The sequence below is a fragment of the Arabidopsis lyrata genome (assembly GCF_000004255.2).
Source record: "Arabidopsis lyrata subsp. lyrata unplaced genomic scaffold ARALYscaffold_8, whole genome shotgun sequence".
NCBI classification, from domain to species: Eukaryota; Viridiplantae; Streptophyta; class Magnoliopsida; order Brassicales; family Brassicaceae; genus Arabidopsis; species Arabidopsis lyrata.
The window spans coordinates 22143068-22159622 of record NW_003302548.1 but is presented as its reverse complement, the minus strand read 5'-3'; the positions used below and the strand labels follow the sequence as shown (position 1 = coordinate 22159622).

The following is a 16555-nucleotide window of genomic DNA, read 5'->3' as shown; positions in this document are numbered from 1 at the left end:
GTTTGTGCGTTTAAAAGACGATCCTCTTTTAGGCTCTCAAATTTAGATTCATAGTTGTTTCCCTTCTTTTTATGTGTCAGATGTAATTTGCAAAGATTATAAAATATATAAAGATCGACCTAGTTAATTAGGGGACAAAAGAAGAAGCTTTTTTTTTTTTTTTTTTTTGTTCAAAAGGGACAAAAGAAGAAGCTAAAAGGTAAAATCTCTTCACATTTTTATAAAAGCAAGAACAGTGAAGGAAAAACTCAAAAAATATCATATAAATTGTTCGAATAAAGCTAAGTTGAAACTAAAAAATAAACAAATTTCGGCATGAATACTAATCTCAATCCATATAACTTTTCTACCACTCCCCTAAATACACAAATTTATACAAAATAGAAAACCCCTCTTTATATATTTTAAGTAAAAATAAAGTTTTAAACAAAATGTTACACATGATTTGGCGCATTGAAGTAACTTGCATCTTCGGTATTAACAAGAGAGGTTATATCCTCCCAACTTATTGTACTTTGATCCGCCGATGTACTCGTCGTCCCTCCGGCAAAAGCTGCTCCGACCGCGGCTCCGGCTACTGAGGAGTCTCCATAGACTTTTGTGTTCTCGTTGGTCTCAAGATTCACCATGTTGTTGTTGTTTAAGAACATATCGTTGATTGCTTCAGTCTGAAAGTTACTGCTCCCAAACCATTGAAGAATCTCTTGCTGTTGACTTGGATGTTGATCACTACTTGTGTTTGGTAATGGTGAGTTTGTGCTGCTGCTCGTGATAGCAAAATCTCCTTCTCCTCCCACTCCTGATCCCAAATAGTAATTGGGATCTAACAAAAGCTGAGAGAAAGAGAAATCAAAAGGGTTTGTGACAGAATCTTGATGATGGTGATGATCAGGGTTTGTCCTTTCTTGTTCTTCTTCAATCTTGACCATGTTCTTGAGTGTGATCAATGGCTTTTGTTCTAGGTTACAAGACGGTGTCGTTTGATAGTAGTTACAGCTTGTTGGTTCCATCATCACAAGAGGTATTTGATGATGAGGAGGAGGAAGCTGTGGTAGTAATGGCCACGGTGATGATCCAAACATGTTGTTAAGATAAAGATCCGTACTACCATTACCTTGACCTTGTCCTTGTCCTTGTTGTTGTCTTTTCATCATCACCATCTCTTGCTTCATTCGCGCTTCTTGGAACTCTTTCCTTTGTTTGTTCAGAAGCTTCTTCTTCAGCCTCGTGTTCCAATAGTTTTTGATATCGTTGTCCGTTCTTCCCGGCAATTGTGCAGCAATTATAGACCACCTAGAATTAAACAAAGATACATAGTAGTGAGTCTCTAAGTCAAGAATATATAAGTGTGTCAATTAATAATATTCCTCCATGCATATGATATATGTAAGTATAGTACCTGCTACCAATTGTAACATAAAGGTTACAAATGATGTTGTCTTCTTCCTCGGAGAAGCCACCATGTTTAATGTTTGGTCTCAAATAGTTGAGCCACCTAAGCCTGCAACTCTTTCCACATCTCCTTAAACCTATACCATGTATATATAAATATAAACACACATTATACACGCTCGTCTTGGAAACTCGGTGCGAATTTTAAATCAAAAGTGAGTTTTAAGTATATACCAATCTTTTGAGGCAAAGCGATCCAATTGCCTCCTGTGCCACTATTCTCGATGTAATCTTTGAGTTTGGCGTCTTCTTCAGGCGACCAAGGCCCTTTCTTCACGTTGGCCTTATCACAACACGGTGCTCTTCCCATCTTCTTGATTCTTGATCTTTTTTCTGATAACCTTCTTGATTCCTGATCTTGGTCTTATTGTATATATATCTCTTTCTCTTCTCTCTTTCTCTCTCAATTATAATGATGATAAAGAGAAGGAGGAGGATGATATATGATGGTGCGTGTGTGAGAGGTTTATATATACATACATAGAATATGTAAAGGTGAAAATTATATGTGAATGGAGAAAAATAAAGGGAAGAGAGTATATAATAGCTGGAGGAGATAGTCCTTCATGTGATGGAAGATGTCAAAAGTAGGGAATTAAAATAAATATGAATCAAAAAGTGACTTTATGGAATTGGAAAATTGGATGATAAATTATGTGATAAAATATTAGTAGAGTTAAGAAATGACAGAGAAGGGGGAGACTAATGTTTTTCTCCTTTGTCTTGCTCCTACATCGGAATCTAGAGATTCAATACCATTTATTATTTGACAGAGAAATATCTTTAGTTTTCTTATAATTTTACTTTTTGACAAGAAGTTTTATTATAGTTTTCCTAATCATAAAACTCATAAGTTATTAACTTATAATGTTTTCTTAGCCGCCCGCCACTCTTTGACTCTTTCCCTCATCCTCTCTAGTCTATTATCCATTTTTTTGTAATTAATTTTTCCCCTCTAATCTTTTAGGCTATGCTCATCTAACTTCAAATTAAATAAAAAAGTTACATTCCATTAGGGATGCTATATTTAAAAAAAAATATATAGGAATTTAATGAATATGAACGAGTTTTAAGTTAAAAGATCAAGATGGTCATATTAGAAATAAAATAAGTATCTATCTAGATATATCGATAGATAGTGGTTAGCTCCATTAAAATAAAATTTAATTTTTCGTTTTATTCTGAACGATCCGTCCATATCTAAATATATATCATAATATAGCTGCATGATTTGCATCTAATTCTAAATTTACCACTTTTGAGATTTGTCTAAAATAGACATATTAGACCCGGAAATGTATAACATATATAAATTGATCGTTGTGTAATCACATTTTATTTCCAGTCATTTCTTTTTATCTCTTTTCCTCCAGCCTATGGTTCTAGACTTCTAGTAAATGTATACGCATAAATATGATTTATTGTATGATAGTACACGCTATAGAACTTTCCTCATGATTCATGTCCTGGCAAGTAGTGGATTATATTTTTATATTATTTAATCTTGGTGATTATATCTGATCCGCAGTTTAGGAGTGTGATTAAGAAAACGACATTTCTAATATAATCTAAATAACATGCAAAATACTTTAAATTCGATAATAATGGAACGACATATAGATTTATGAATATTAACATGTGTGTCTATATAGTTTTTACATGAGATTTTACGAAAGCTTGCAGCCCCACTTGCATGGCAGCTTACGAAAAGAAAGACCGATTATGTGTACTTTTATTACATGTGATATAGACTGGGTCATCAAGAATGATAGAAGAATTCAATATTTTTCCAATTTAAACCAATAGTGATTGAATTAGACTTGTATTGTATACATTATAGAGTCAATATTGTTTAGTAATTTATTTTGTAGTACAGTACAAAGGAGTGTATTATATGTTGTCGAGATAGAGACAAATACTTCGAATGTTTGGTGATGGATATGTGTGAATTAACTAAGAAAAATTCTAATTTATTTTTATATAAACAAATTCTTATTGTGCATGATCAATATAGTTAAATAAGAACATGAAAACGTCGATATTTTATGTATCATCGTAATTATATAGAAGTTTTATCATCGTAATTAGACCATCTTCTTTGTTATACCAATTAAATAAATAAAAAACATATTCTTGAACTTGTAAACTTTTTAAAAATCAAAGATCAAAACAAGCGCATGAATTCAACAAAAGAGTAGCATCGTATTCGAATAGTTAACGTCCTTAACTATTCGGTGATTGAACTAAACGTTCTTCGATATAAATCCAAAGAAACTTATTCATATATACTATATCAAAGATAATTTTTCAAATCCAGCAATTAAATTGTCTAAAGAGAGATATCACTAATCATAAGATCACATTTGGTGGATGCTGAATCACTTGCTATTTAATATACATTTGTCTTTTGAAAAGGAAAGGAGTTAATGATATGTACCAAAAGAGATGAAAAGAAAGGTAGAGATATTGAAAATCTGTGAGAGTAAATTCCGTTATGGTTGGTGAACAAAATTTTGCCAACCCTCGGAGAAAATTTACCACTAACAATTTTATGTATATTAAAAATTTTTGGGATCAGGTACGATTTAATCTATTATTAATCTCCTTAAGAAAAAATTTGTGATAAAATATAACGGATTATAACTTATAAAATGACAAAGTTTCAAACTCACGGTGACAATACTGAGTTGATAGATGGGTTTGTTAAATTCATTTATAAATGTAGCCACTTAATAATCATGCAGTATTTAAAATTGAACCTAATGACGCCTGTCCCGTGGACCCGAAATCAAATTTTAATCAAAGATTTGATAGGGATGTTATAAATCTAACAATTATAATTTAATTCAATAAATTTGCTACTAACACTTATTTTCCACGGCAGCTGAGATTAAGGAACAAGAAAACCCACTATACCTCTTATTAAATGGCGTCACAATTTTTGGACCTTCTTGTATAAACGTATTCTCTTAATCTTTTGTGTAAGATAAGTTGGTCAATTTGGGTGTATTGTTTACTATAATTTAGTTCCTTGCAAAACAAGTGAAATACGATTGAATATACATGCGAAATAGCCTATTAATAATAGTGAAAAATCATAAACAAATAATTGTGAATTGTAACTTTTAATTGGTTCGTTTTCAAGTTTAATAAATTAGCCAAAGGCTTCTAGAGGGAAATAAAGGTTGACTTGTCTTGTGATGGTTATAAAGGGTTAAAAGTCAAAGCACTTGGAAAAATATAAAGTCTTCAAATTATTGATGTATAATTCACTGTTTATATGTTTTTGTAGAATAAAATATGTATCGTCATGAAGAAAATATCTTTATTTATGGAAAAGTTAGTTTAAAGTTAATTTGAACTTTGAAGCTAAGGGTAATCACTAATCAACATGAAAAAAGTGTATTCAGATTTCAACAACACTAGTAGGAAACAGGAATTGGTCTTGCATCGTAGGCCATCCCTTCTTTTTCATTTCTTTTTAATAAACTCTTATAAAGTTTGTATTATTGAGCTTATTATAATGTTATTGCCTATTTACCATGCATTTACGTTAATTAGTACAGTCGTTTTTTTTTTCTCAGTAAAGAACTTTTATTTCTTGATATCAATAAAATCATGTTTTAAAAAAAACAATATCAATTATACTAACCAAAGGAGATAAAATCATATGGATTCAAATTTGAATCATGTATCATTTTGTGAATGAAATCAGTTTGTAAAATCTTTTAGATGAAAAGACACATATGATTGACTAAAAATCAATTATTCATAAACAAACAACTTAAAAGAACAAAAAATTAGTGTAAAAGGGAGAAAAAGAATAGTAAGTCAAAAGGTAAAAGGCAGCGAAGAGGAAGGTCATTGTAATATGCATCTCAAGGCATCTATGCTCTCTTCTATGATTCTATATTTTTCTCATACTTTTTTAGAATCCATTTACTTTTTCTTTTTGGAAGTATTCTAAAGATCAAAAAAAAAGAAAAAAGGTGAGTTCATGATATGACTCTCGTGACAAATGTACACTATCCTTTACAATAGTTTAACATAAAACATGTTTATTATATCGTAATCATGAGATAATCATGACATCTTTTTACAAAAAGCTCCACGTCTCCTCTTGTCGCTAGAAGCTTAATGAGTTTTAATAAGATCCTCTCAATTATAGTATTATAGAGAGCATATTTTTAAAAAAAAATATCGGAAAAAATCGGAAACACAATTGGATTGGATTGTTTGGCGATTATTTTCAGAACAGAGTAATTATAAGGATTTGAACGAGGATAGGAGGGAAATGTGTCGGTCCAAAAACAAAGATAGTGGGGTTTTTAGAGTAGATTTTGGGTAACCAAATAATAATTAGTATATGATTATCTGTATAAATAAAATAAGTACACGTCAAGTTGCATGTAGAAGAAGCTGTCACTCATTAAGCAAATAAAAAGCCACAAATCAGTGCCGAGTTCTTTCTCTCATTTCACACGCAATATATATGTTTCCAATTCTTCGCCATTGCTTTCTGATGCTAGCACTTAACAAATTTCATTCACAAAACAATACCAAAGATGTGATAAAGAGAGAACTATACTTACACACACTATAGTCTGACTAGATTCTGAACTCAAATCTGATTAGAGGTTTTTGGTAGTTTGTGCTAGAACTGGCTTTTTCCCCGTTTTATTTATTTTGAAGACAAAAGATTATTGAAGCATCAGAAGCATGAAATTCTAAGAAATTCTAATTTCTTCTGTATCTACTCATAAATCCATATGTATAATATGTTCTTGGCTGGTTTAACTCAATTGAACAGTCCAGTTCATGTTATCTTCGCTCAGACCCATTTGCAGGCTCGTTAAGGAAGTGTAGAGTTGTTTCGAGACTGTTCCAAAGCCATCTTCTCCATAGGAAAACCTATGAGATTTGTCGGGAACGATTCTTAGTTTAAATTTTGTGCTTCATTAGCTTTAACTAAATGGGGAAAGAAAAAGGTTTTATACCTTTGGCTTTTGTAAGTAATGCTTCCAACCGGAGATAAAACAACGGCGGTTCCTGTGCAGAAAACCTCGTCCGCTTCTACCAATTCATCAACGGTCACATTTCGTTCCTCCACCTGAAAATCAGAATTAGGACTCTCTTCAATCGAATATTTTTGTTAAACTGACAAAACCCTGAGCTATTTGCAGTCCATAGCACAAGTTCCTGTGTTTTCTGACCTACTTGATCATGAATGTTGCCAAATATTTGAAGAAGGGATTTGGATTTTACCTTGAAACCTTGGCTACGAGCCACTTCGATTATACTCTTCCGGGTTATTCCAGGCAAGATGGTTCCTTTAATTTCAGGAGTAGATATCACATTATCCTGTACAAGAAGAGCCCAATACGAGTAAGTAAACAAAGAGTTTCATTTCCAGCAAGAAACTTTAGAAGTTCCAACAAAAGATGATCTTTGATTTACCTTCACAATGAAAATATTACACGATGAAACCTCCTCGAGATATCTTTTATGAACGCAATCAAGGTATAAAACATCAGAATACCCTTTAGCTTTCGCAATCGACTGTGCTTTCAAGACCTAAAATTATTGATTTGATTCATTAGGCTATTGAGAACAGAGGAAAATAAATTTTGCAAAACTTTCAGCTTTGTACTTACTGCAGCATAATTACCGATGGTTTTAACACCTCCAGTACCGCCAGGAGTTGCACGATGGAATTCATTTTCAACAATTAAGTTGATCGGCGCAACACCTTCCTGTAAAAGAGTGTCAGACTCAGAAAACGAAATGATGAATATAGAAAATCGCATCAGACCAACGAACACCTTGAAGTAGTTCCCGACGGGTGAAACAAAGATGAGGAAAGTGTATTCAGGAGCAGGAGCAAGACCAAGAACAGCTCCAGTTCCCATAAGCAATGGCCTTATGTATAATGAACCTTTACCTGGAGGTGGAATCTGTAATAAACAAAGAAAGAAAGAAAGACGATCACACACAACACATGAAAGAAACAAGAAATTCAAAAGCGTTTTCCAATTACCCAGCGTTGGTTTGCTAATACAGTAGTTGTCACAGCCTCAACAAACTGTTGGACGGTTGGAGAAGGCATGCACATTCTTTCAGCGCCATTTCTCATTCGGATGGCATTCTCCTCAGGACGGAAGAGGAGAATGTTACCGTCTTGTTTTCTGTAAGCTTTTAGTCCTTCAAACAAAGCCTAAAGACACAAGAACAAGGCATCAGAAGAACTATACTCCATAATATAGCATCAGAACTTGTACTTGTCAAACCCATAAGTTATAAAAAGGTGATGATGGCTTACTTGACCATAGTTGAGTACAGCAGCTGATGGGTTGATTTCAATGTTACCAAAAGGTTGCAATTGACCTTGAGAGAATTCACCATCACGGCTACATTTCATGGCGTACATGTAATCCGTTGGTTTTAGCCCAAAATCAATCTTGTCCCAATCAATTTCGGCTAATTCAGTCACATGGGTGCTGCTGCACCCAAAAGTAACAAAATTTGAAAATGTAAACACGAAACAAGTACGAATTCAAGTAAACTAAAAGTGATTATGTTTGTTCCATTGAGCTCGAACAAGTCAAACCTGGAAGAAACGGCGTCGCATCGGTTACGTGAAATTTCACAGCTAATGATCAAATTGGAAGAGACGGGAGAAGGAGACTGGCGAATCTACAAAAGAATCAGAATATTCGAATCAAGGGATATACATAAAAAGAACATAAGTTTTCCGAAGAATTGATTTTTTATTAAAAAAAATTACCCTGAGAGAGGAAGACGGAAAGTTTCTGAGGGAGGAGAAAGAGTGGAGGCGCGTGGTGGAAGTGGCGGCGCGTGAAGGGTAGAGGATGTCATTTTGATGAAAACCTGAGGCAACGGCGCTTCTCTCCATGACTCAACAAAATATTTCGTGAGTAAGAAAAAACTGTGCTCATCTTCTTCAATCTTTTGACTCTGTCTTTGAGTCGCTGATGTCAGCAGCCTCTCTCTATTTTTTTTTTACCCTAGATTGATTAATTCTGTTTTTTTTGGACATCAAATTAAACCTATTTTCTGTCTAATAAGGTACAAAGATGGGCTGTAAAAAGGATTATTCACCTCCTACCAAAAAATAAAAAAGGATTATTCACCATCTAAATTTAATTGGCGACTTAATTCTAAAATCTCGTGATTCCCTTAAAAAAAAAAAACCAAATTGACATTTAAATATTATTTTATTTTAATCTGACATTTAAATATTATTTTATTTTAATCTTTTAAGTTTTGTGGGCTGGGCTAGAAAGAAACCTACATAATGTGGGAATAGCGTATAACTGTATGGCATAACAGAACAGACTGACAAGAGCCGTTGACACTTGACCAATGAGCTAAAAAGTCGAAGAAACAATAAAACACGATAATGATTTCAGCTTTTAGTCTTGAAATCCCTCACAAATCATATATTCTCAAATACACACACTGCAACACACTAGAAAACCCAACGATTCTTCCCTACCTACCTTACCTAACCAACACTACTACACTCACTCTCAAATCTGAAAAAATATTAAAACTGACTATGAATTATCTCACATCCAGAGATCGAGTTTTCAAATCCATTTACATACCCTTATCTTCTCTATAAACCAAACCCCAAAAGGATTCGTAGAGTTTCTGCATCACCAGACAAGAAACAACAACTCTTGTTAGTCAATTTGAACTTTCTGTTGGGGTTGGTTATTTGGAGAAGACTGATACGTACGTACCTTATATGCATATATCTTCTGTTGCAGCTTCTTTCTGAGCCACTGTTTCAGACGCGTTTATCCCACTCTACAGCAAAAGCCAAAGGGTATCATAATTCATCTGTTATCAAGTTTGCTTGAAAAAGCTATCACGTAATTTTCCTTTCAAGAGTGTCTGTTCAAGAAAACTACCTGATCTTGTGTCTCCTCTCCCATCTTTCTCCCTGCTTCAGAAGGACTTTCTGAGCACTCAAGGGTTGTGACTTTGTTGGTGACCTCTGTCTCACACGTTACTGTCGTGATCTTAACGGTTTCACTGATCACTACCATACCACTTGGTGTCTGGGTATGGCTTGATGGTAGTTCATGTTTGTCCTCAGGCACGTTTTGAGGGCTTGATATGACACTGAGAAAAATAAGATGCAAGATTCAGTTTTGATAACAGTAAAACAATATAAAACAAATGTGTAAAATTTGCTATTGAATGATCAGATTTTACCTCTGGGTATCAGCTTCATCAGAATATTTTTGGGTAACATCATGTTTCCTCTTTTTGTTATTGCTTGGTTCGCTAGTGTCATCTCCAGATGTGTTACCTCTTCTTTTCCTTCCTGCTTCAAGTCTTTCAACCGTAATAGACAGCCCCTCAGTGTAAGCTTTTTCTTCTCTTTTCGACGATTCTAGCTTCAACTTTTCTGAAGGCGATCCTCCTTCTTCATGATGATGCATTAGGGGGGATTTCTCTGAAGAAGTCTTGAATATCAGATTAGTGCATCGTTTTATCCATGAAAATGGAGTAGCAGATGAAGGGGTTAAGCCGTTCTGTCTTTCCATAGAAGAGTTGTAGCCATTTTCGCTATTACTCACAGTGCTAACTCCATTTTGCATATCTAGTTCATCATCCCGAGATACAACCTTCTGTTTCAAAGCAGAAACCTTTTCCCAGCTACGCTCTAAATTGGACAGCTGCATTTTAGCCATGGACATATCATCTAATGCAACTTTCAGATTCTCTAATTTCTTCAGTTCTTCAATCTCATGTCGGATTTCATCTCTTTCAGCTCGAAGCATATGCCTTTGCGTCTCTAGTTTTTCTCGTTGCACCTTTAGCTCCTCAACCGAATCCTTTAACTCAGCCCACTCCCTCTCTCTTCTTTCACGATCCAGTTTGATCTTCAACCTCTCAGCATCCAACCTCTTTAGTTCCACTTGGACATGTTCTAACTCTTTCTCTGCCATTTCCTTAAGCGACTGTATACGCTCCTCTTCCAACTTCTTCTCTTGCTCAAAAGCCTTCTCTCTCTCCCTCGAGGAATTTTCCAATTCTTCTCGCTTATTTTCAATGCAATACTCCAACTCTCGTTTCTGCATCTCAATGCCCAACAAGAAGTCAGCACGCTCACGCTGTATCTTGCTAAGCCATTCAGAATGTTCCTCCACCATCTTATTCATGAATTCTTCACGCTCTCGGTTTAGCGACTCCACATCGTTTTTGTGCTGATTTCTCAATGCATCTCTTTCCTCTTTGATGTTATCACGCTCGTCCTTGAGATACATTGAAAAAGCCTCTCTTTGACGAGTTATATACTCTGCTTCTTTTGTTAACTCTTCCCTCTTTACATCAATGTGTTCCCACTCAGCCTCAAATTTAGCCTTCTCCACCTTCAATCTATCTGCTTCAGCCAGCATTTCAAGCTTTTGGGCCCTCAAATCATCTAACTCCTCCTTGAGTTTCATCTCCAGAGTAGATAATTCGCTTGTCTCACTCTTCAAGGCTTCAAGTTTTTGTGTTGCAGAATCAACCAGTTTTCTCTTGTCTTCTAATGACATCAAAGACTGCTGCAGCTCCAGGTCCAATTTTCTAAGCCGTTCCTTCTCACTCTCCAGCAGAGTTGTCTTAAGGTTAATATCTTTCTCTGTAGCAATCAAATTCTTCTCTTTCTCTTCAATGTTATAAGACTTCTCTGTTATATCCTTTTCTTTCTCTGCCAATGCCCTTGATTGAACTTCCAAGTCATGTTCTTTTTCAACAACTAGGTCTTCCCTCTGCTTGATATCAACCTCCCTTAATTCCCAAGCCCGTCTCTTGCTCTCGATTTCAACTTCCACCAATTTGCTCTTACATTCCAATTCAGCTTCCACATCGGATTTTCTTTTCCTCAGGATAACTTCTTGATTCGCTAAGACGTTCTGAATTAGTTCCTGTATTGAAAGTTAAAAAGCATTTTCATTAAATCAAGCAAACAAATGAACACAAAACTAAAAGTATGAATGATAACTACAAGGTTGGTCGGATTGAACAAGTAAACTCACAGATTCCTTGCTGGCAATTTTTTCTTCAGCAACAAGCAGCTCTTGCTCCTTCTTAAGTAGCGAAGATTCCCTTTCAGAGACAGCCTGTTTTTTGCAAGAAAAACAAAACATGACACATTACTATCTTGATTCTTGTCTCCCAGAAATTTTTTTAATGACGTATAATGCAAAACCAAAAATAACAGATACTTGTGTGAATACAAACAAACCTCTTCTCTTTTAGCACGCAGGGCTAATGCAATCTCCAAGTTGGATTTTTTGTCTTCGAAGGCTTTACGTTCCTCCTCAAATGTGGTCTTTGCAGTATCTAACCCCTTTTCAAGTTCAGCTAATTCTTGGGATCTAGCAAAAATATGATCTTCTCTTTGATTTAGTGAAACTTGTGCATCCAATAACCTTTCTTGCTCTTGCTGCAAGCTCTTCCGCCTCTCATTTAAAGTCTGTCGCTCAATAACCATCTCGTTCTCTTTCGTTTCAGACCTAAACCATGTAAAGAAAGAACCAATACAACAACTTCATCCCACACCTTCATAATACAATACAAGTACTAAAGTCCAGTTAGCCGAGACAAAAAGACTTACTCAGACTTGAAAGATGCAAGACGCCGAGTAAGATCATCTTCACGACTTTCAACTTCTTTCAACTTTCTCTCTGCAATTCGGTGATAACGGTTGGCTTCTGCTTGTAAAGCTTCTGCTGCACGCATTTTTGCTTCAGCATCTGCATGTTTCTTCAGAGCATCCTCAATCATAACATGAGCTTCCGAGATTTTACTCCCAGCAGAAACTTTTGTTTCGGCACATTCTGCACGCATCTCATGCAAAGTCTTCTCCAGCTGAGAGAAAAAGAACAAAACAAAATCAATAAACAGACTGGAAACAACATGCCTTTGCTAGCTCTCAAAGTTAAGAACTTACACTAGATATACACTCTTTTGCAACGCCTACATCCTTCTTCAAACTCTCTTCTCGTTTCTTTGCTTCAGCTAGAGCCGAGACATAAGCCGATTTCTCTCGCATATGTGTTAGGTCAGACTCATCCACAGAGGCCTTAATCTCTTCATACTTAGACAGCAATTCGTTTTTCTCCAAAAGGAGAAGACCCATGTTGTGTTGGTAATCATAAACCTACATGAAAATTAAGATCAATATAGCAAATGCCAATAGGTTTTTTTAATAAAACACGCAAGAGATAAGCTTAGCCAATACAACGATCTAAACCAATCAAGCTTAAAAGAGGAAACAAAATCGAAACTTTAAAGGTCTCAAAAGCAAAGCAATAATAACTGCAGTAAACCAACTCCATCCAATAAATTGTCAGGATTGACACAGGAGCGTAACGGAGATGACTGAAACAATTAAGGGCATTCACAAAAACGAATTAAATACATTCATATGAACTGAAGAATCAAACTTTTAGGGCACAAGCTAATCCCAGTAATTATAACATTCTCATTAGTTAGTTTCATTGTGTTCCCGCCTATAACACTCTAGTCAAAACACTAAAGAATGAGGAATTCAACGAAAAAATCGAGAAGCAAACCTCAGATTCCAGCTTGGCGATGTAAGCGATTAAGGCGGCTTTATCCCTCTTCTTGATCGATTGTTCATCAAACCCAGCATCCTTAAGCCTTTTCCACATGACTTCTTCAGTGAGAGGGCTTTTCAAAACCCTAGAATTAGGCGTAATCGTCAATCTATTAGTAGCCGCCGTAGTCGGCGTTATCGGAAATCGCTCCGAACGAGAAGTTGCCATCGTCTCTCCCAATAGCACAAAGACAGAGAACCGAATCTAAATTCCTCCGATCTCCGATCAAAAGCACGGTGCTTGTCTCTTCACTTTTTCTCTCTCTCTCACACAACAAAGAAGAGTTCTGTGACAGTCCGTCGTAGAGAAGTCTAGTCTCTCTCTTTTTTTTTTTTAGGTCGACGTTTGAGTCAAAAGGGTTTTTATTCCACCAGTCAAAGTACCAAAACGATGGCGTTTAAAGCCTTCTCCTCGTTTTTAGCGGCCAATACCAAAATTTTCAATTTAGTTTAAAGTTTAAACGAGGTGATTATATGGTAATTAAATTTTTGATTTTTTCAAGAGACATGAATGTATCGTAATTAAATTTTAAGTTTTGTACTCTCTGTCTCTGTCATTAACTTAAAACCACAATCTAGATGAAAGTTAATTATTTAGATTTTAGAAGATAGTATGATTCTTTAATATCTTCTTTGTTCTCACTTGACAGATGTGTTTGGGTGTATAGCCAGCCTCATAAATCTAATTTTGTACTTCTTTTGTTTGCGTGTATTCAATATAAAATAAGCAAGTAGAAAAGATTAGTGATCATTGAGAGCTTACATGAATTTATTCAAAGCAGATATGTTACAATACAAAGTTTGCAGATTCTAAGTTTCGTGGAAAACACACTGAGGCGATTCCTTACATTGTTCTCTTACCAAGAACGTTTTAACAGAGAAACCTTAGCTTCTTTTTCTAGTCGATAAGTTTCTATCCATCCTTGAATCAACTGTATCTCGGCTTCTCGCTGGTCCACAAGCCATTTCGGGTCTTCTGGTGTTGAAGGTCGTAGATCCAAATGGTGTGCACCTGATAAAGAGAAAGAAGAAAGCCATTATCAACTTTGTTTGTGAGTTTCAAAGAGAATGGATGATGATTATGATTATTCTGATGTTGTGAGATAGATATACCAAAAATAATTCATCACATCGATTCGAATTGTGATTTTTTTGCAATTCCATGAAATTTGTAGACTACTACTATTATGATCAAACGGTTTAAGTCTATGCAAATTAAAAAGCAGATCAGTTAGGAGAGGGATTGATGAGGCTTTTACATATATACCTTCTTTTGTGACAAGAGCAACAATGGTATTGGATAAGTTCTTGAGAACACTGCATACATATTATGAGTCAATCATTCATCGCGATTACGAAATTCGTTTTGTAAAATAGCTCTTGGGATATGAGTAAAGGGAAGAATATTCTTACCTGCCACCACTCCAAGGATCTAACATACCATTTGAGAAAATGATGTTACTTCCAAACAACTTCAAGGTGGTCTCTATATCCTTTTACATTAGAGAGAGATAGTAAAAGATTCAGAACACAGCATAAAAAGAATCTTGAGTTTATCAAAAAGATGTCTTACATGTCCACCGAACTCTGTTGTGACCCATTTGGGTCTTGGATTGACTCGGAATGTATTCCAGCATTCCTCTTTGTATGAAGAGTAATTAAAATCATAAGCAGGAAACATGCTCTTTTCTTGGTTGCTAGACATGGGCATTACCATCTCCGTGCATGCCTATTGTAAACGGATGGTGAAAGTGAATAATGGTAAATTCACTAAAAAAATATCGGAAAAGGGAAAGATAAATAAAGCAGTTGATCTTTTCATACCTGCCAATTCCATCCATCCAAACCATGAGGGTCATCATCCAACTTGAAGCAGTCAACATTCCCAGTATAGTTGTAGTACACACTTATTCCTGCAAATATGCGATCTAGGATGCTAGCATCACTATGAGCACCATCAATTTTTCTGCAGACCTAAAGGAAGATAAACAACATTGAACAAAGAATGATTGGGACTTCAAAACTTGGCTGAACAATATCAGTATAAAATCATAAAGTGTTACTTCCCATAATATACCTCTCTAATGGGATGTCCAGGCAAAGGCATCATGAAGTCAGCAGGATACGGATAGTCCACCATTGCCAAATAACTATAAGCAGAGTCCAGCCAGTCTGAAAGGTCATCAGTACTGTTCAAAACCCTGCAAATCGAGCAACAAACCAATTAAGCTATTACTAATTAATACACTTTACAAGCGTACACTAACTCCAATTTATTCGTTTACCGACAAAAGTGAAAAGTTTTCGTCAGCTGCAGAAGGCCATTCTCCTTCTGACCCTCTGCTATTATTGCATCCCACGAGTCCTTAATGGTGTTGAAGCAGCTGCTACTCTCACGCTACAAACAAAAACCCGGTCACGATCTGAAAAACGAAAGACGAGATATAGTCAATCGACTAACAAAGCAAAAAACATTTACACCTTGAAATCATTTGATGCAATGTCATAGAACGTCTCAGGAGGTACAATATCTTCAAACTGAAGAATTGGAGCTGAGGAAGCTAAAGCTCCTATTGCAATGTGAGGATACTTGAGCCTCATCCATGCTGCTAACACTGTTTCATCAACAACAAACACACACAAAAATCACATTCAAAAGCATTCCACTAACACAAAAACAATCATATGATTCTCACTTACTTCCACCATATGATCCACCAAACAACACAACTGGGCAAGCTTCGGCAGACAAGTTGCGTTTCAAATCAGTGACAAAAACAGCAAAATCAGCAAGAGCTTGTTCAGTTGTGAGATATGATAAAGTGGTAGCGTTCTTGTAAGCTTCTTCCATGCTTCCATAAGGCATACCTATGCTAATACCAAAATCCCAGAAATCAGTAACGAATTGCTTCTTTTATCCGTGACTATGTTGAAACAGGAAAAATAAACACGAACGAACCTCAGGGAAAACAAGCAAGGCACCGAACTTAGGAGCGATATCCCAAATGAATCCAGAGTTTGTAGCAAACCACTCAATATCACCTTCGTTGCCGCAGTATAGGAAGATAGGTCCCAGCGCAGAAGCACCAAGCCAGTAATCGGAATTGATCAAGTAGCGTTGCGGGAATTTGGGAAGATCGGCGAAGCTGAAGTGGTCAAGCTGCTGAGAGAAGAACTTAGTCTCGTATCGATACTCGTTTCGATCTCCCCGGAACTGCTGGATTCTGCCTCGGTTCCGGGAAGTGTAGCGAGGGAAACGAGGTAAAAGCTTGGAAGAAGACAGTGACGATCCGTTTGACGGAAACAATAGAGTGAAGAAAGTGAAGATCAGAAGCAAGCAAAAATGGTTCGCCATAACTCTTTAACTTTGGAAGCTTTTTCTCACCAAAAATGATTGCTTGCACAACTACAGTCACTAATAAAACCAAACCGAACCAGAATCAATCCACAGTTGAACCA

The 16555-nt window shown here is 35.8% G+C and overlaps 4 protein-coding genes across 6 annotated transcripts; all 4 read right to left on the bottom strand.

Moving 5' to 3' along the window:
• Positions 1-308: 308 nt before the first annotated feature.
• Positions 309-2205, bottom strand: LOC9301056 (transcription factor RAX3). Its single transcript, XM_002864935.2, has 3 exons — positions 1627-2205; positions 1400-1529; positions 309-1293 (listed from the first exon to the last, which is right to left on the bottom strand). Exons 1-3 carry the CDS (start codon positions 1760-1762, stop codon positions 435-437), a joined length of 1125 nt encoding a protein of 374 aa, XP_002864981.1. The 5' UTR covers positions 1763-2205; the 3' UTR covers positions 309-434.
• Positions 2206-5978: 3773 nt separating this feature from the next.
• LOC9301055 (branched-chain-amino-acid aminotransferase 5, chloroplastic) lies at positions 5979-8415 on the bottom strand. 2 transcript variants are annotated; one of them, XM_021015911.1, is made up of 10 exons: positions 8237-8415; positions 8060-8145; positions 7772-7949; positions 7490-7666; positions 7275-7406; positions 7107-7205; positions 6910-7026; positions 6718-6813; positions 6450-6562; positions 5979-6363 (listed from the first exon to the last, which is right to left on the bottom strand). In XM_021015911.1, exons 1-10 carry the CDS (start codon positions 8363-8365, stop codon positions 6246-6248), a joined length of 1245 nt encoding a protein of 414 aa, XP_020871570.1. In that variant the 5' UTR covers positions 8366-8415; the 3' UTR covers positions 5979-6245. The 2 variants fall into 2 exon arrangements, with proteins under 2 accessions (XP_020871570.1, XP_002864980.1); XM_002864934.2 differs by having other exon boundaries at positions 5985-6363; positions 7772-7952.
• A 430-nt stretch (positions 8416-8845) lies between these two features.
• On the bottom strand, positions 8846-13538 carry LOC110230450 (protein CROWDED NUCLEI 4). Of its 2 annotated transcripts, none has more exons than XM_021033412.1 (9): positions 13053-13538; positions 12428-12637; positions 12092-12345; positions 11720-11990; positions 11511-11594; positions 9697-11399; positions 9390-9603; positions 9219-9285; positions 8846-9126 (listed from the first exon to the last, which is right to left on the bottom strand). In XM_021033412.1, exons 1-8 carry the CDS (start codon positions 13263-13265, stop codon positions 9220-9222), a joined length of 3015 nt encoding a protein of 1004 aa, XP_020889071.1. In that variant the 5' UTR covers positions 13266-13538; the 3' UTR covers positions 8846-9126; position 9219. The 2 variants fall into 2 exon arrangements, with proteins under 2 accessions (XP_020889071.1, XP_020889076.1); XM_021033417.1 differs by having other exon boundaries at positions 9215-9285; positions 13053-13444.
• A 290-nt stretch (positions 13539-13828) lies between these two features.
• LOC9301054 (lysosomal Pro-X carboxypeptidase) lies at positions 13829-16535 on the bottom strand. Its single transcript, XM_021015997.1, has 10 exons — positions 16048-16535; positions 15797-15969; positions 15578-15711; positions 15382-15494; positions 15174-15297; positions 14921-15070; positions 14670-14825; positions 14510-14589; positions 14364-14413; positions 13829-14108 (listed from the first exon to the last, which is right to left on the bottom strand). The coding sequence occupies exons 1-10, from the start codon at positions 16449-16451 to the stop codon at positions 13954-13956; spliced, it is 1539 nt and encodes a 512-aa protein (XP_020871656.1). The 5' UTR covers positions 16452-16535; the 3' UTR covers positions 13829-13953.
• Positions 16536-16555: the final 20 nt, after the last annotated feature.

Bases quoted from the DNA above. Each gene is read 5' to 3' on its own strand.
- LOC9301055 (XM_002864934.2), bottom strand. From the start codon at position 8,365: ATGGAGAGAAGCGCCGTTGCCTCAGGTTTTCATCAAAATGACATCCTC. The intron at 7,953-8,059 runs GTTTGACTTGTT...TTTTGGGTGCAG, and splicing joins TGCGACGCCGTTTCTTCCAG to CAGCACCCATGTGACTGAAT. The intron at 7,027-7,106 runs GTAAGTACAAAG...CAATAATTTTAG, and splicing joins CCATCGGTAATTATGCTGCA to GTCTTGAAAGCACAGTCGAT.
- LOC9301054 (XM_021015997.1), bottom strand. From the start codon at position 16,451: ATGGCGAACCATTTTTGCTTGCTTCTGATCTTCACTTTCTTCACTCTA. The intron at 15,071-15,173 runs GTATATTATGGG...ATCTTCCTTTAG, and splicing joins CTGGACATCCCATTAGAGAG to GTCTGCAGAAAAATTGATGG. The intron at 14,414-14,509 runs GTAAGAATATTC...ATATGTATGCAG, and splicing joins GATCCTTGGAGTGGTGGCAG to TGTTCTCAAGAACTTATCCA.
- LOC9301056 (XM_002864935.2), bottom strand. From the start codon at position 1,762: ATGGGAAGAGCACCGTGTTGTGATAAGGCCAACGTGAAGAAAGGGCCT. The intron at 1,530-1,626 runs GTATATACTTAA...TACATGGTATAG, and splicing joins CGCTTTGCCTCAAAAGATTG to GTTTAAGGAGATGTGGAAAG. The intron at 1,294-1,399 runs GTACTATACTTA...GTTTAATTCTAG, and splicing joins TATGTTACAATTGGTAGCAG to GTGGTCTATAATTGCTGCAC.
- LOC110230450 (XM_021033412.1), bottom strand. From the start codon at position 13,265: ATGGCAACTTCTCGTTCGGAGCGATTTCCGATAACGCCGACTACGGCG. The intron at 12,638-13,052 runs GTTTGCTTCTCG...ATTTTCATGTAG, and splicing joins TCGCCAAGCTGGAATCTGAG to GTTTATGATTACCAACACAA. The intron at 9,604-9,696 runs GTAAAATCTGAT...TATTTTTCTCAG, and splicing joins GATGAAGCTGATACCCAGAG to TGTCATATCAAGCCCTCAAA.